This window comes from Limulus polyphemus, unplaced genomic scaffold, assembly GCF_000517525.1.
Source record: "Limulus polyphemus unplaced genomic scaffold, Limulus_polyphemus-2.1.2 Scaffold253, whole genome shotgun sequence".
Lineage (NCBI taxonomy): Eukaryota > Metazoa > Arthropoda > Merostomata > Xiphosura > Limulidae > Limulus > Limulus polyphemus.
The window spans coordinates 747060-767061 of record NW_013665863.1 but is presented as its reverse complement, the minus strand read 5'-3'; the positions used below and the strand labels follow the sequence as shown (position 1 = coordinate 767061).

Genomic DNA, 20002 nt, shown 5'->3' with positions numbered 1-20002 from the left:
TTTTCTAAAAAAATAAATTAATTAAAATACAGTTAAATTATATCCATCCTATCTATTGTTTGTTTGTTTTAAAACAAAGGCGACAGTGAGCTATATGTTGTGTCCACCTCAGTTTTTATCGTTGTAAGCCCATAAACTTGTACCGCTGTTCCACCAAGGGGCCATCCTATCTCTATTTTCAATCTTTCTGTATCCGTTTATTCTTATTCCGCAGTAATTGAAGCGTACAAGATTCTGAAGTAATAAAACTGTGTAAACATAAGAACAGGTAAGAATTTTTCTTGCTTCAGTAAATAATGTTATTCACAGAAAAGTAACAGTCATACTAAATCTGGATAATCTTTTTAAAAGTCACTTCATTTTTAATACTTGAATGGTACAATTATGCAAAGTTAATCACAAAAGATCCCACAATACAGAGACTACACATTTATGAGAGAAAATTACATTTATAACCTATACTCTTGACAGATAGAAATACACAGCAACCTCATCTAGAGGGAGCCAGTAGTTTATTCCTTATACAAGGTCATTATGGTATTTAGTCTCTTAAGAAACTTGGTTTTAGTACTATGTGATGAAATAATTCACTTCATTTTGTGATCATAGATGTAAAAAAACCAGCTGATAGCTAAACTTTATGAAAGTTACAAAATATACTCATAATGTGATATCACTAACTGCACCATTTGATAGGAATTAAAGGTCGTTATACTGAAACACCAAGAACGTGTGTGTATTTTAATCACATTAAGTGGAGGTGAATAATGACGTGATAAAAACAGTTAACTTTCTTATAATCTAAAGAGAAAATACACTTTATGAACAGTCACAAAATATGAAAACGATTTTTAAAGAAATCTACACAAACAATAACCAAGAAGTTGATACAACAATCAAAATTATGATCAGACCCTTTTTTTTTCTCTCTTCAAAATCTAAAATACTATACTTTTACTGGTAGGTTCATGCAGAAATACCATGATAACACCTTTTAAACTTAAGATTTGATCAAAAACTTAAAAAAACAAAACAAAAAACATTTCAATCACAAGTCATAACAACAAACTTTAAGCCTGCTAAACTTAAAGAGATCACATTACCACCTAATCAGTTACAACATTAGCTAAAAAGCGTGCAGTAATATTCATTTATTAAACAAACTTGACACGATGAAAAATAAACTATTTTACTAGTTGTTTCAGTTGAGTAGTTACGATAATACAGTTTCCATTATGATATCTGGGATGGTGAGACTGTCCTACGAGGAGAGACTAAAGTCTCTAAACTTGTTTTCTCTGGAAACGAGAAAGGTCAGAGGGGATTTGATTCAGGTGTTTACGGTTATTAAGGGTATTGATAATATGGATCCATCAAACTTTTTTGTGTTTAGCAGTGAAATTAATAGTACAAGGGGTCATAAGTTCAAGTTCTGGCAAGGTAGGAGTTGTCTGTAGTTTAAACAGTATTACTTTTCAAACATGGTGATTGGCTTTTGGAATGAGCTGCCTTCAAGGGTGGGGTAGGCAGAAAATTTAACTGAACTGAAGAAAAGATTTGATGAATATAGGAGTAGTAAGGGGTGGTTATAGTTGGGAGCTGGAAGGGACATTCTTGATGGGCTAATAAGCTCCTTTATGTCTCTTTAAAATGTTATGAATTATCAGAGCTTGCTACAAGCCCCTGATGATGATAACTGTTATCAAAATTAGTCAGTTAAAACAACTAATAGAGTTTAACTTTCTCTATGCCAGAAAAACGTTAGTTTTACTTTTAACATACAGTAGCACAGTGTGCCTGAAAATAAATTCCCATCTATTAATTTTCCAAAAGTTAAGAGTGAGAAATAATTTCATGGTCATATACTTATAGATTAGAAATATTTACTAAAATGTAATTTTTCTTTAGATATCAATTCACAATTTAAAGTACAACTCGTGTATCACAATGATCTTATTCCCAACCATACCTGTTCATGAAAACTTTAGTTGTTGTTTTTTTATACATTACATGATAATCCATTTTCCTGTTTTAAATAACATTCGTGATATTTCTAATGTTATTTTCTGACCAACATGTATTCTACATCCTTTATCAGTTTCAGGGGAGTACTACTCCTCATGATTTACAATAATATTTCCTTTACCTTAGTCCAGTTTTATATAAGAATGAAATTTACCCAAACTGACCTAACTCACGGGGAAGTGTCTTGTAAACAAAGACTTCAACACCTTCCCTGTTGTAAGATTTTGATAAGGTGATGAAGAAACCACCATCAAAATCATTCTTAATTTTAGTTTTAGAAAAAAAAATTAAATTAACATTTTCTACTGAAATAAGAAATTGACAATTTTTTTTGCACTGTGAACTTATTCCATTTCATGAAACATTCTCCTCAAGTAATGTCTATACATTGTAGGATATCACCTAAATTTAATAAATTCAAGTTTTAGAAAAAAAATGTAGATGAACAAAATGTTGATAGATGCTAACACAGTAATAAAATTATTCTGGTAGTAGGAAAAGGTTCAGTTCTAAGTGTTAGAAGACAGCAGAGAAAACTTTTATAGCTTTGATAGAAGGTTTACAAGTGGATAAGGTAATGAATACCTCTTACTATTTCACTGGTAATTCAGGGTTAAATAAAGGATTTAATACTACAACTAGGTAATATCCAACTTCCCTTTGTTACTTCAAATCAATTTCAAGGGCTTCAAACAATGGCAACATGTTACCCCACTGTGATCTCGGTCAGAAATTAGCAGTTCAAAGGAAATCACTTAGAAGAATGAATTCATGTCATGCAACAACAGGTAACTTGAAAGGAGAAATATTCCCCATCCATACTGCCATGAACCCTCTAAGTAAGCTAAATACTGATGTTAGCAGAACCTGGTTACCATCAGTAAATACAACTTCCACCATTAATAAGCATTAGCCCAGTCAGTGAAAGGTGCTCCCATTCCTAAATCCCTGAGTTCGAATCCCACAGAGTCATCAGTACTATACATCAGAAAATTGTGGTAGATTATTAACCAAAACAGTGTTTAATTAAATAAATATTTAGATTAGTTTAAAAAAAGTTATGAAACATAATAAAAATGAATAGTACTTAAAAACAATGCAAGATTAGCATAGGACAATAACTAATATTAACCATATCTGGTAATCAGTAGTTACAAATGGAGAAGCTAACAAAAATTGATTTTGTCAAAATTTCTTAATCTTGTTTTTGACCCTATACTTGACTTTATTATTAAGGTATTGGCTACTGGTAGCAAAGGGTAATTTTCCATTTCATACGTCTTAGAATCTTAATGTTAGTTACGCACATTAACTGATGGGCCAGTAACAAAATGCAAGTCAAGGGCAAATTCTAAGGGATCATTATTTAGACATTCTATTCCCTCTGCTTAGGGTTTGTACAACATATCAACAGAAAAAATGTGTGTGTAAAAGATATTAAAAAATGCAAATCAAATTTTCCATGACACTTGATATTATGGGTTAGATGGCTATGATTTGTACAAATAAAATGTAAGCATCCTCAACATTTACTAGTGTTATTACGCAACAACACTGAAGGTTTGTCTCAGCTGAACAGCTTCTACAATTCAAACCTATCTAAACTTTACCAGGTTTCTTTGCTTTATTTTTACCATAGAAACATATCACACGGAATGATTTTCAAATGTTTAGTCTCTCTATTATAATATGGTAGATAGGTAAAAATATTTGAGGAACAGAATAATAATAGGTTTATCTATTCTCTGATGATAACACTGGAGACAAAATCTGTATGACAGACTACACATAGGGTGATAATGTTTTTCTTTAACAGTGAAGGAACAAAGAAATAAAACTACATATATTGTAAGTTGAATTTTTTAAAATCCTGATTAGTTTTATTTTAAATCCTCCCTCCTTTGCAAAAAAACAAAAAACAACAGAAGTTGTAGTTAGCACATGATACAAGTGTTTGCATAAAAAATAAAATAAAAATATTTGAAAGTTGATACAATAGATATCTCAAAACGCAATGTCTCAAAAATCTGCAAAAATACTGTTGGCCTTTCTGATTTAAACATTTATTTTGTTTAAAAAAATAAACCCCTTTTTTTTTAGGACCAATATTAAAATTTCATCCAAAATTTGTGAGCCTTTCTCAGTAAAATTTGGATTTAATGTCAGCTGAAGATAACAATCAGTGCTTATAATTACTAGTTTTCATACAAAATACAAACACGAAATTATACTTGCTTGTCACACAAGATATTTTTTTCTTAGAATGTATTAGTTAACACAACAATATCATATATTTTGTAACTACCAATTTCCAAACTTCTGAAAATAAAAGAAACAGATAAGCATGGTTTATCTATTTTTTACCACCACCAAGAATAGAGAGGATAAATAAGAAGATGTACACCACATCTAAATACAACTGAAGTGCTGCAAAGATATGCTCTTCTGGGCTTATTTCATACTTCTTTCCACCAATCACCACCTGTGTGTCGTATGCCAAAAACTGAAAAAGGGGAAAACAAGTTTAGTTGGTGTTATGCAAGCTTGAAACAAACCAAAGAGGGTTTGTGTAAAAAAAAGTTTAATGAACCATTGTGCAAAGTTAAAAATTATTAATAAAAATACTACACATATGTGGACTATCTGTAGATATAAACCGTAATCTCCAATAAAAGCCTGAGGAAACACTGGAACTACATCAAAGCTGTACAAGAGTGAGCCTGCATAATTAATTCAGTTATTCATTAGAGTAACTACGGGATACAAAAAACGTAATTGAAACACAACTCCGCTATTCATGTTACTGACCAACTCATGTCTACTGCTCAAGTGTCAGATGCTAGCTAGTAACGTCAGGAAATGTTATAATTTTGTTACACTAAGTACAAAATAATGGTTTGTACAACTAACAATTGTCCATTACATTTCCTATATTTATAAATATTCTGTCAATTACTAAATAGACAATAATGACAAATGTCTACGTTTATTAGTTACATATCTGAAATCAACAGTTCAGTATCTGTCAGAAAATTAAAAAATTGACCATGCTATTTTCAAAGTCATCTAAAAAGATCCATATGCATTTTAGTAATGCAATATTTTGTTCACATACAGGCACATGATAAAATCATGTTATGTTTCATCACATTATTAGGAAAGCCAACAAAATCTATACATAATTACATAAGTACATCAAATCTGAATACATCATTTTGTATAACAACACAACAAACAATGGCAGTAGCTTATTTTTTATACAGATTTATATCTCCACATAGTTTTTAGAGCTTCAACTAATTACACATACATAACAACATGTGACACTAAAATAAAGGTGAAAAACACTGATATTTTTAAGTTTACGTTAAAACCAGTTATATATGGCAAGTGTCCAAAAACATTGATGTTCTCAACATACAAATAAGAACAGTTAAAAAAAAGTGGCCTTCAATATATACCATTAAATAAGGATATTCCTTGATGTTACACCCTCCAAATTCTATTAATTTAAATATAATTTCTTCCAAGTTTCAATTTTAAAAAACAAATATGCATTTATCTACCTTTTATATATGGAAGTCCAGTTAAATTAGTGTAACAAAATGTAACACTACCAGTTTCTTATATAAGTACAATAGTTTCACAAACTTACACAAGTTATAAAAAGGTAAATCATGCATGAGTGTTTTATTGGGGGTTGGTGGTCAGAGCCAGACTTTTCATATCAAATAACAGGTCTAGTCAATGTTCAATGATGATGAATTTTATGTTTTTAAATTTTTGTGCAAAGCCACACAATGACAGTCTGAACATAGTCAACTCTAATTTTGAACTGATAGACTAGAGTTAAAAGGCAACTAATCAACAGCATCCAATAACCACTGGGCCACGCCCAGCTTTATTACGATAAGTTATATTAATATACTACAATTGTGCAAAAAAATTCTGATTTGGATGAGAAACTTACTGCCATAAAAAGCAAAGCTCCCAGGGCAGCATACACTGTTTTCAATATCTAAAAAATAATACATATTAAAATCAATACAAAGGTTAACTATACAAACAAAAAAGCAGCAAAAAAATAATAATGTCAAATGTTTTATCACACCATAAGCATATTTTGTTTCTTACATACATCACACCATCTTAAGAAAGCCAATATTCTTTCAGTTACATTATAGAACAACAGGGGTGGTCCAAAATGAAATGGGAATACTATTAGATGGTCAAATTAATCTCTGCAACAAAAAAATTAATTCTGTTAGTATGTTTCAATTATAGTTCATTATTCTCTACTTTTTTTTTATAATTTATGCTAATTTTACAGAGAATTTTTAAGTGTTGAGGAAAAACTGATTTAAATATAGTAGAATGAGCTTCATACACTTGTGACAATTTGGAGTCTAGTTTAGTTTCAATTCTGCACAGAGCTATTCAAGGGCTATCTGTGCTAGCTATTCCTAATTTAGCAGTGATGCACTAGAGGAAAGGCAGCTAGTCAACACCACCATTGCTTGAGCTATTTTATACCAACGAATAATGGGATTCACTGTCACATTATAATGTCCCCATGTCTGAAAGGACAAGCATGTTGAGTGATGGGATTTGAACCCGCAACCTACAGATTGCAAGCCAAGCACCCTAACCACCAGGCCAGTTTAGAGCCAATTTTTTGATACTCAGTACAGATCTTCATAAGATCCTAATGGAGACCTGAACTAGCACTTCCATATAAATTATCCCAAAAATGTCGTAAAATAACTAACAAGTGATTAAAAAAAGTTGCTGTATTAGCAGAAAACCATACATTCTATTAATACTATCGTTTTTAATAAATAGCTTTAGTTGCAAAATATTTACACTAGCTTCAAGAAGTACCATTACATTTAGATAACATGTGCAACCAAATTAATTCAAGTGTATGTTAAGTTCATACAGAAGGGGTTTCTAATTAACAGATGAACTTCAAACTAACATTTTAAAGCTATCCACATAATGTATATTTAAATTAAATAAATGCTCACCCTACATTAAATATATCTGGTAATATGTTATTTAAATAAACAGATATTTCATTAACATATTAGATGCATTAATTTTGTTTTTTCCACTTCTTTAAACACATTTCTCGTTTTCTCTCTGTTCTGATCAAATGCTCTCATTTTAAATAACCTAGAAACAAACTATGCAATATGCATAAACATGAGCTTTGAGAACAAAAACTTGATTACAACACAAACTAAAGGTTATGTGCTTATTTCAACAAATTACCTAGTTTTCTGGTTCACTTGCTAATTACTTGATTTTTTTCATAACAATTAAAAGTATATGGTTGTACAAGATGTAAATGTGTACAACACATTTTGTTGTGCACAAGTTTTTAACTTAATTTCACTGCAAGATACTTAATTTTATTAACTTAACTATATAAACTGTTTTATAATTCTGTATCATTTGGAAAGTTTAAAGAGAATTTGAGCAAGTGCTCTTAAAAGCCACATGTCTGGAAGCAAAAGATAGAAAATGTAATAAACCTTACATTGTTGTAGGTGAAAATGGCCAGTATACCAAACATGAACAACACCCAACAAAGAATAAATAATACACCTCCGCAAGTGGTGAAGTCAAACTGTAACAGAGGGAAACATTGGGATTTAAGCTACAAAATAAAACTGACTATCAAAGTTAATTTCCAAGATAAAAATGTATCTGTATTTTTAATATATTGCGAATGCATCAAACTTTTTAAAAACATCATTAAAGGAAAATAGGCCAAATAATTAATTTGATCAAAGTGAATAATATTTAATACTTAGAAACAAAATTTTCTAACAGATTGTACTTACCTTTGTGTGGAAGGAGAAAATAGTTATAGCTAAGCAACAACTGGTACAAATTCCCAAGGCAATTAATACAATCTGAGTGTCATAGAGACTGAAAGAAAAAAATACTGTATGAAAAACGTGCATGTATCACAATGCTCAATACATATCGCACAATATCAGAAATGTCTTCCAGAAACAACTCAGGTTCCAAAGATTTATAATGAAATAAATATCTTTGTAAAATAGCTATATAATATATATGCAGCACACCAAGATACAACCAGAGCCAGTAAGAGTATGATGCCCATAAATATTTAGAAAAACAATTATAAAATAAGATGAAAACTGTTTAATTTTGTAATGAAACATTTGAAAAGAAATTAACAAATGATGTTTATTTTAATGATGTCATAAGTTACCTGTGGTACTGTGCATGTCAGTTTTTGTTATACATCTTAAATCACAACAAATCTGAGATCTTCTTTCACTGCCGTACTTATAGGTAAACAACTCTATCAGATTCACAAATAGTAAGTCAGCATCATGTATTACTTCATTAGTTCAATAGATTGTTTATTTATTTAAGAACAAAGGTACATAATGGTCTTTATAAGGTGTGTCCACTGCAAAAACAAACCCTGAATTTTAGCATTACAAGACCTTATGCTTATTGTTGAGTCACTGAGGGGTAGTTCATAAATTAGATACATATGACAAAACAAAACTGTGCATGACAAAATAATGGAAACTGTCATGATGCAACACAACATAGAAACATCACCACACTAGAAACAGAAAGTATTTATGGTCTTCACTGTAGCAGCAGTGTTCATTCCCTGTGGATAATATTTTTTGGTTATTTTGTTATAATGTAATGGGCTTGTACTACATAGTTTTAAAGCCACTAAAACATGCAACTTTCTAGTGGAATCCTTTGTTCTGTGACATCATATTCACTTATTTTTCAGTAGCACTAAAAATTACTCGTGCAAAATATTTGACTTACTGCTTTCAGTCACATATTTTGGATAAACCCTGTGGTTTATCTGATACTCATTGCTTTGATTTCCTGAAATGATAAGATGGGGGGGAGGACCTATTATGCAAGAGAAAGCATAGATGATCCTTTTTTAAACTTATCGTGGCTAAACAGCAATATACACAGATGGCATAACATGCAAAAATGCATTTTTTTATTTTTGCTAAGTATATTATATATTCTTCAACAGATAAAAATAATAAATACTAATAATATAAAAAGTTAATTTACCTGGAAATTGTTCCAACAAGGTAGCTCAGGGCACATGTCTTAAAAATACAAGATAATAGTTAATGTAGTAAATTTCTTATCATACACATCATTGATTACTCCTGATCCTAGACAACATCCAACATAACTAGTACTAAAAACAAAACCATTGTTTATGTTACTAATTTAAAAAATAATTTCTTAATTTTCCAACAGATCTTGAAAAATATTCAACTCTTAAAAACTTTTCAAAATCTAAGACACCATTCATCAACCCCTTGTTCTTAATTCTTTTCTAAAGGAATTAAGTAACCCAAAAACAGTATTAACACTATCCTCTTTATGTATAAAAGCCAAACTAAACACTGTTTCATTATTAACAGGCACAAGTACTTACATTTAGATCAATGAATAGCTGTTAACATTTTATCATGACATTTAAATATTGTTGTTTTTTGAATGCATCTCAATACAAAAATAAAGCATAGTAAGAGGTTTCTAATGATAGTATTTATACTGGAAAGTCTTAAGGGGTAACAAAAAAATGCAGAACTTAAGCCTTGGAGCAGTTACGACAAGTTGCCAAAGCTAAAAATTCCTATTTCAAAATTTGTTAACTTTGATGCAATCTTAGTTTTTCTAAATTTTAAAATTAGTCTCTATTAAATGATACACAAATCACGAACGTAAGCTAACAGACATAAAACATAAATGTTTTTGAAATATCTAGTTCATAAGACTAATTTTACAAAGTAAAAATTCATAAAAATTTTTCTTTAAAAAGCATAACATCTAATAATGCAGATTTTTCATCCAAACATCAAAGTAGAAAAAAAATTAGAGAATAATGTATATAAAAAAACATTAAAAAACTTCCTTTTACTAAATCAAGTTGACTAATCTTGATGAGCCTTGCCTTGGAACTTTGAGATGTTGTTCAAATTGAGTACCCATACTAGTTGGCTCAGTTTGTAGCTTATTTAAGCTTATAGTACACTTAATTATTTAAACTGTCATAAAAGAAGTTGGTGATTAGTTCACATTATTATAACATTGTCCCAAGAACTTTCTTAGCACTAACAGTAAAATTATTAAGAGAACTTAGCAAAATTTGTTTAGCAAAAAAAGTTATCAAAAAATGAAAAGGAACATACTTTGGCTTTTTCCAAAAGTTCATTTTGTTTATTAGTCTTTGTTATAAACACTAGGGCATCTTACCTGTATTAGTTATCAATACTAATCTAACAGCTCAAAAATATTTCAACCTCAAGCTACTTTAACAGGAATTCAAATTATCTATAAAAGTCTACCTAACGTATATAATTTGCTATTCAGGGTGCACGATTTATATAAAATAAAATCAAGCTAGTGTTAACAACACAGATCTTCCTGAGAAGTACTGTATCATAATGACTGTTTTTTAGTGGTCCTGGAAAATGTCAATTCAGATAACAAATGTTAACCACACAGAAAGAAACTGTTCACATATTATAGAAAATATTCTAAATGTAAACATTATAGCAAAGATATCTATGTACTGAAGTAAAGGATGTCCATAAAAGCAATACAAGACCTATAAACAACAAGAAAATAAGCATGTCACTTACAAATATGATCAAGAAAATGAAATTCACTGGCCACTTCCTCCTACATAAAGACACAAAACATTTGTTTTTAAACTTGAAAATTTCTGATTTTAACATTTCTTAAAAATGTTTGAATTCACAACTTTTTCAAGACTATGAAAATGTAATGGTTTATTTTTTTTTTTTTAAGTATATATTAAATGCATCATCAAATGAAGTTTGCACAGTACACTACATGAAAGTGTGATTATACATCACAGTATTTGAACATAAACAAGTGCACAATGTAAAGTATTTCAACAGAGATGTATCTGTACTCAACTTGTATACATTCTACAATCACATACAGTTATTATAAAATTAGATGGCCTATTCAAACATCCATAGTTCAAAAACTAATCAGTAGACAGCTATAATATTTGGTGGGTGAACTAATGAAAGGATGGGAAAGATTACTAGTGCCAAAAATAACTGTCAACAGAGGGCACTGATCACAACATTTTTACAATGTTCAGTGTGACCACCATTTATGTTCAATATTTCTGTTGGTTTCAAACAGTTGCACTTTACTTGGTGTCATAACTTTTCAAGTCTGTCAAGATAGCAAGTATCTGATGGTAAATCAAAGAGCTGAGGTGACCCCATAGCTTAAATTCAACAAGGGTGAGATCTGGAGATCGTGTGCAGAAAATGTCTGTTGAGTACTGGAATCCTAAAAGCATTTCCCACCAATATCTTGACAGGTGGATCCTCATCTTGCATGAAGACTGTTTCATTCAAAACTCTTCCCTGAAAGTGTTCAAACAACTTTTTCCAAGTTACATCAACCACCAATTCTCTTTGTTCAAAATCGTTCTTATGCTTCCCATATGCCTCATTGCTGAAGGGTCCTTTCCATTCACTACAATATCACCTTAATAATATACAACCATTGTTATCATGGTTGTAGTAATGTTTTACAGGAACAATTCTAACATTCATACAAAACTGTCCTGAGCCATTTCTAATGGCAGAATAAATCTTAACACTTGTAAATTTTTTTTTGTTATACAATCACCACTATGTAACTTTCACTACAGTGGTTGTTTGTGAGAATTACTTTCGACATGGGAATCACCTACCAAATATTATGACTTCCTGTTCATTACTTTATGAACCTTTTACATTAGCACATGACAACTTACTTTACAATAACCTGTATATTAATCATTGAAACCCAAATGTATTCATTTCTATACCTTCCAATTCAGTAAATACGAAAGCTTATGTTGTTCAAACCTTAGAAAACACCATAAAAAATATAACTCGGACACTTTATACCCACAAAAAAAATTAAAAGCAGGTACTTACCTAACACTCTTACAGCATACTAGCACTATGTATACAATAGGAAATGTTATGCTGGAATTAAAACCCATAACAAAGCATTAAACAAACATCAACTTCACATTTTATCAAGCAATATGAAAATCACTGCACAAAACCTAACTTATCATTTACCTATACCCTGTTTACATTTTGGACAAGGTTACATTTTTGTTTACATTTAAGTCTGTTGTATCAAGATTTGTAATGCAATATCAATTACTCTTAACTATAAGGAGAATCTTTTAAAATAAAACTTAGAACTAAATATGAACATATTTATATCTGCACATAATATAATAATTCAATACATGACAGTACACTAATTTCAACTCATTTACAAGTTTGTGATCAGAAACTATTCTTAATTGTATTTTAGTTTTTTAAACAGATGCTAGTAGAACGTTATCTAATTTTTTAAATTTCAATATTTATACTTCATAAGTATAAATAAAAAATGCATCATAAGTATAAATGAAAGTGATGTATCTTTGTTATCGATAATGCTTTAGAAAAAATATTACTACTATCAGAATTGAAGTGTGATACTTACTATGCTCCAATAGCAATATAATAATTTTTCTGCACAAACATCTTTACGTTTTTCCTAATAAAAGTTAAAATAGTATAAAATCCAGCAAATACAGTTTTTAATTCATAAAGCTGAGTACATTTTACATGCAATAACTATTTTGAAAACAATAATAATCTACTTAGAAACTTTTTACTTAGAGTACTGATATACACATATACGTACGAACATAAACAAGAGATGCTTTAAAACCACTTAAATGTATATTATTGTTTGTTACCAAAAAATTACCCAAATAAATTTTAAAATCATTCTTCCAAAATTAGTGGTACTGGAACACTGTACATTATATTTCATACATGAATTCAGAATAATGTAAAAATTTACATGCGAAAGACTATCACTGGTTTAAAATTATTAAACAAAGTATTTTTAATCATTTTTACGAGACTAAGTAGTATATAAAACAAACACTTACTCAAAAACAAAAAGAGCAACAATGCCCACAGTAAATGCAAGCTGGGTCATCAAAATAGCATAAACCTGAAACAAACGTGTGTCTGTGTACATATCGTAGCTTTTACATTTCACAATAAACAAAAGGAATAAAATATGACAATAATAGAAGAAATTATAACTAAAAACCGTAAAACTAAGTACTTCCTTATATCCTCAAAAACAACATGAAGTAAGAACTTACTGACATTATGTGTATTCATAAAAACCAGTTTTGTGATACAACTCTTCAAGCAATTCTGTGAAGGAATGTTTTTGCAGTTTTTGAATTATCATGTCTGGGCCAATCATAATGTAAAGACATTACTAAAAATGAAAGAGCAAAAAGTTAAAAAAGTCCAATTCCCATTAATATTTAATTATGTTTAAAGCACATAAAATAAGTGAATATATATAACAAAGAGTTGATTTGTATTTTCATAGCAATTAAATTACTAGAAATAAAGATATATACTTTGAAATCATTGGATTATAACCCAACTGAACTACTACTAATACTGTTGTAGGCTTTCTGATTTTATTACTAAATTTACTAGTAGTGTTTAGGTATAAGTAGAAAAATAACAATATAAATTTCTTGATAGTATTTTATGCTTATCCTATTGAAATAACATGCATAAATAACTTTGACTAACTGGCTGCTTATTTAGTTTTAACAGTAATCACAATATGTTTTGAATAAAAACATTACTACCCTTATCCTGGAAGTAAAACATGTTTTCATTATTTATCCATTTATTTGACTTGTAAAAGATCAATGTAGGATAACTGCATATTTGTAAAACAAACAATGGCTATCACGTGGTGGTGTTTAGTGGGAAATGTCAATGAATCTCACGAGAAAAAATTTTTTCAGCAAAAGATACGTTTTTTTTTTAAAATGTGCAAATGGCAACTTTCAGGAGAGGTCTATCATATGAAACAAGAAATAATTTGAAAATTACTTAAAAAATCACAGTAATGCAAAAGAAGACGTGAAAATTAATACCACATTAGAAAAATGCAGTGGTTGAAAAAGTTAAGATGGTTAGCACATACCATTGTTTTTTCTTTAGCTTTTACGGGCTGTCGTGTACTAATCAATAAATCAAATGTAATTAATGAGCTCATTGATTAGCAACTACCACTAATTGCCCAGGTCTACTCTGCACCACTAAAAGCTATCACCTCACATGCAACTATCATGGAATTTTCTGAACGTGTTACAAGCCTTGAACTCCTACCCCTAAACGTGCCTATGAGCATTGAACCAGCCCGTGAAGATAATAATGCCATATCCCTTCACCAATAGGAGGGCGACATGACCTTCATGCATGGTAATCCTCGTGAGCACTAATGCATGATTATATGCTCATTCTTGACAAGGCAAAGAATATACACCAGAAGTGGGGAGGGAGAAAGGCAGGTGTCTATTTGATAAACATTTTCAGTTAAGGAAAATGTTAACTTCAGAAATCTTATCCACCTCTCTGCACCACCAAGAGCTAGAATCTCACATTGAAAATGGTGGAGAGAGTAGATGTAGACCAATTACAAAGATGATGATCTTTCTAAAAAAGGGGACAGAAAGGGAAAGCCCATAATGTGTGATTTCCATGTGACTATGGATTGGTCAGTGGAGGACTACATCCTTCTCAGGCAGGAAATACTCTCACTCCAGTCTGTTGATATTTTTAATTTTTGATATATTTCATGTACATTACAGAGATTTACTATAAAGGATAGAGTAAATCCAGTGTCAATGGTAAAATGTTGTAAAGGTGGATGGAACTTTAAAGAGTATGTAATGTGGCAAGGGCTCTAAGCCATTCCTTTTTGGTGAAATACTTGGATAAGACAGATATTGTAAAGACAGGTGGATGGAGTTCTCTTGTGTTGAGGAAAATCCAATGGGAGTAAAAATGGACAATAGGTCTCCTGAAGAAGAATGGAGGTTGTGGTTACCAATTCATGTCAAGATAGGGTCAAGAAAAGCCAAACAATCATATAACAACAATAATGAGGGGATGCATATAAAACATCTACCTTGGCTAAACACTGCCTGGGAGAGAGGAACCAATGCAAACTGAGAAAGCCAATCGACCAGAATCGTGGAACGAGAAAATGATTTAGAGATAACAAGCTCAATGACAGGGTGCCAAATTTCCAACTTAATGGGGATCACAAAAAGACAGGAATAAAAGCCCTGAGTGGGGTAGGAGACAGCATCTATAGCTCCTGCTGCCAACAAAAAGGACACCACATACTGAAGATGAAAAAGAAGCAAGGGATTGGTGGGAAGAAGATGATGAGAAAGAAGAGGTGGAGTATGAAATAGAAGAGAAAGACAATGAGAAATAATATGCAGAACCTCAGGGTTACTGGAGAACAAAAAAGAGTAAAAAGTGTGAGAGGTAGGCACCAAGGATACCAGAGTCCAAAGGACTATTACAGTCATAAGTTATTACATTCTATTATGTTCTTTAACATCTTCTAACTAATGGTTAAAATGCTGCACCTATAGAATACTTATGAATTTTTATGCTGTCAGCAGAATAATTAAACAGAGTTTCTTATGAGATCTAACAATTTGGTTAGCATAATAAAATTTGTTTATGAACAAGTAAACTACAATATTGATAATCAATGAGACAAATTTTATAGCACTGCTTAAACAAGCTGGCAAGTACTTTATCAGTCCACATTTGATAAACTGTAGTTTCTGAGAATTCGTTAAAACATACGATTTTCACATATAACCCATTATCAAAGTATAACTTTGACCTACAAATGCACAACTGCACTTACTTTTCGCACAAAAGCTTTTCGAATTGACTTCTCTGAGAAATTCCAGCCAACAAGGCCCTCACCATAATCATTGTCAACAGAACCAGCAACATAAACTGGTGGATCAACTGTAGTACTATTAGTAGCAGCAGTAGCAACTTGCACTGGCTGAGTATAAGGAGGTGGTGCATCATGAGTAAGAGCTTCGGTCCCACTCGTATGTTGTGGCGGAACAAACCCTAATTAAAATGAACATTAATGTAAGTATGTAAAAAATATTTTTTTTAAGTCTCATAAACTGATCTAGAAATATTTAAAACATATATATATATATATATATGCTACATAAACATAACAAATACATAACAAGAGACTATTTGGTCTTTCAAGGCTGTCTTTGCATACCCACCTCCTTTGAAATGCAAACATTTAAGCCATCACTTTATTTTTCAAGAAATCACTGATTCACCTCCTCAAACTCCTGTAAACTATTGCTCATGGTAACTCATTGCATAAGTCAATAATATTGCTGATAAATAAAACTGGATTGTAGCCTGTTTTATTTCAAATCTTAAACTTGTGTGCAGAATATTACACAAAGAAATCAGAAGCCTTTATCATATCAGTCCTCTGGATAAACTTCTAAACTTTAATAAGATCACCTCTTAACCTTTTTTCTCAAGAGAAAATAAGTTGAGATCTCTACAAGATAACCCTCACATCCCTGAAATCATCCTCCTAGCTCTCCTCTGGGCCTCTTCCAAAAAAGTGAATATTCTTTCTTAGAAAAGGAGACCAAAGCACAATATTCCAAGTGAAGCCTACTAATTTGAATATAAAGATAATAGCTTCTTTTTTTTTACTTGTGCAGAGTTGAGTACATTATATTAAAACAATTTCAAATACATAAATCAACAAGTTACATGACAACCACAACATATAAAAATTTATGATGGAATGGCGTGTATCAGAACTACATTTTGACATTGTATGTTGTTCTGTAGTTAGTGTGCTGCCAACATAAAATTGATCACTTCTGGGAAAGGTAGGTTACAGCTAAAGCTGAGCAATTAACTTGATTAATCAATATACAGGGTGGTGCAAACAGTGTATTCGCACAGAGTGCCAACCTATACGGGGCATAAGTTTCCATCTTCAAAGGCAAAGATAAGACTTTTTGAGGAGAGGCACAGAACTTATATCTCACCATCAATGATCGGTTAGGCCCTGTCAATATAATTGGTTACCTATAAGCATTAATTACATTGGCTGGTGCCACATAAAATAATGACAATATTCGAATTACATGGACAGTTGAAATAATGGAAGATACTAATGATAATTAGAAACTGTATAAATCTGAATTAATTGAAAATAATAATTAGAAACTCATAATTTCAATTAGTTGATTATTTTCTTGAGTTGTGACAATAATTGATTAAGCTGAGTAAATTTTAATTAATTGAAAATAATGAATTAGAAATCATATTGGTAATATTTCAATCACTTGGTTACTGGATAATTGGAATAATGATCAGAAACACAAATTTCTGTTAGTTATTTATTTTCATGAAATCAGTAAATTTAATTGTAATTGTGATTAACCCATTATGATTTCTCATTATTATTTTTTCAATCAATTCAAGTTTATACAGCTTCAGGATGGCATGGCCCAGTGATTAGGAGGGGTTGCCTTGTGATTCAAAGGTCTCGGGTTCAATTCCCATTGCCACAAAACATTGTTGACCTTTCAATCACTGAAACATCATATATTTTTTTCTTTATTTTTTAATAATAACAAAGCTACTAAGGATATCTACCACGGTCCCTAATTTTAAACTACTTACCAGAGAGAAGGCAATCAGTTGGCAGTAACCACCACCAACTCTTGAGCTAATATGTTACTAACAAATAGTGGAATTGACTCTAAAATTATAATGCTATTATTTCTGAAAGAGCAAACACATTTGGTAGTCTTAGTAGCTTTTTTCTTATTTTCTACTGTTAGCCTTACTCTAATATATTAACCATTAGGTCTATCACTTCTACGGTACTTAACTTCACACCAAACTTTTCCTTGGCCTGAAAATTTACCTTTTCTGCTGTTATCTGTCTGCTACTTCCGCTCATCTCACACTATTTATATCTTTATCACATAATTAATCATCTGCCCACCTTCTATATTCGCGATGTCGATATATTGCACGACATTCGATAGTCTCAACATCAATTAATTATTAACAAAACTTCCTACAATTGTCTGCTTTTAACTCTTATTATAATAAAAACTAAACAATAATAAAATATTCACTCACAAAAATAAATTAATCAATAATATCTAAACTAAACAGTTTTATACCATGACACCATTAATACAGCATCAACCTTATTGACCAGTTGTCAACTAAAAACATGGAAAATAACTAAAATTATTGCTAAAATTATTGAACTGCAATTTTTGATTGTGTGTGTGTCATATTCTGGCAAAGGAAGAAATCAATAAAATGAGTGGTAGATTTCCTTCAATAGAGACAAACAAAAGTATATGCCATTATGTATATATGGGCTTTTTTCACACTGCAATGTTTAGGCCAATCATAACTCAATAACCTTGTCTACAAAAACAATTAACTTTCAGCCAAATAACTAAATTATAACATATTACGCTGGGGAAAAGAATTTATTATTAAGACATTACTTTGCTTATATTAACTGACAAATTCTACTAGTTTATGATAACAGCTGGATAATCTAGACCAGTATTTTCCAAATTAATACATTGCAGCATGTTTCTAGGAGTGTCATGAGCATTTCACCAAATGAAATATAATCAAGAACAAAAAAACATTGCATATGACAGCAGGGTTGTTGCACAAATCAAGGTAAGTAGATTAAGATGTCATCAGTGAAAAAAGTTTGAAAACCACTGATACAGACTTACATAAACCAAAGGTGTCAGTTGCTTATAGCATTAGCTAAATTTAGCCCTAAATCTAACTACTGTGAATTTGAATGATAACTATTGACTAGCACACACCTGAGAAGTACATATTAGCTGTTGGTACAACAAAAATTCAGGGGCATGTATCCCAAAAATGTGTTGAATACATTTAGCAAACGCATTACGGGCAACAACCTGTGTGTGTGTGTGTGTGTGTGTATATTTTTAAAACACAAACAGAAATAAATCTTTTAAACATACCAGACTGTTGAGAATACTGAGGTGAATAAGGAGTGCTGTAATTGGCACTTTGGACACCATAGTTGGATGAATAGTTAAAACCTGGTTGAGGAGGTTGAAGTTCTTGATCATAATGTGGTGCACTTTTTTCAGTCTGCATATTTTCCAGTTAAATCAGAACACGCTTCAAAAAACCCTAGAAATACTAAAGAAAAAATATCATGTATAATATTGTACTTTTAACAGTTAATTTAAACAATAGCTGCTATAAACATATACACAAACTCCTGTAGGGAGTGCAATTAATCTAAAAATGTTTAAGAGAAGGCTTGGTAAATATTTGAATGATAAGTACTGACTTAGTATGTTTAATTTTATGGTTTAGTGAATGGGATGGCCTAGATGGACTAACAAGTCCCCTGTTGTCCTAAAATTATATTATACAAACACATACCTACTTCAGATGTTTCATAATAAAAGTCTCTATTGTATCATTAATTAGGTTGAAATATTCAGCTCTCAAATATGTATTTCCATTGCATTATTCATAGTCCTATGAAAATTTTCTACATTCCTGTAGAAAATTGCAATGACTTAGGTCTGTCTGTCTTCATGTGTAAAAATTCAACGACCAGGTTTATTGATTTTTTAAATCCAACTTGTGGAGAGAATGAGCATAAATAACCATGATGATAAAATCTAATAACACATTATCTATAAATATATCACAATTTTAAGGTCTAACAACTTTCCACTTTAAGAAATTCATTTTGATACATGTATTTGTAGGTATAATGGAAATTTGCATATATTTTGTATGTTGCAAAAACAAAGTATAACAAAAATAAGAATTATACCCATAATGTTTGAGAGTCAAATAAACCATATATACAGACACACACACACACATATATATATATATATATATATATATATATATATATATATATATAT

At 30.7% G+C, this 20002-nt stretch overlaps 1 protein-coding gene across 1 annotated transcript in view; it reads right to left on the bottom strand.

Annotated features, from left to right (window-relative positions):
• Positions 1-336: 336 nt before the first annotated feature.
• LOC106478833 (protein lifeguard 1-like) overlaps positions 337-20002 on the bottom strand; it is a 22636-nt gene continuing 2970 nt past the window's right edge. The window contains exons 2-12 of the mRNA XM_013939407.2: positions 19070-19253; positions 15889-16106; positions 13064-13128; positions 12607-12660; positions 12039-12089; positions 10710-10749; positions 9124-9161; positions 7875-7962; positions 7568-7657; positions 5996-6043; positions 337-4528 (exon numbers count right to left, since the gene is read on the bottom strand). Coding sequence (XP_013794861.1) covers positions 4379-4528; positions 5996-6043; positions 7568-7657; positions 7875-7962; positions 9124-9161; positions 10710-10749; positions 12039-12089; positions 12607-12660; positions 13064-13128; positions 15889-16106; positions 19070-19208 — 981 coding nt within the window. The 5' untranslated portion in view covers positions 19209-19253 and the 3' untranslated portion in view covers positions 337-4378. The remainder of the gene's footprint in view (positions 4529-5995; positions 6044-7567; positions 7658-7874; positions 7963-9123; positions 9162-10709; positions 10750-12038; positions 12090-12606; positions 12661-13063; positions 13129-15888; positions 16107-19069; positions 19254-20002) is intronic.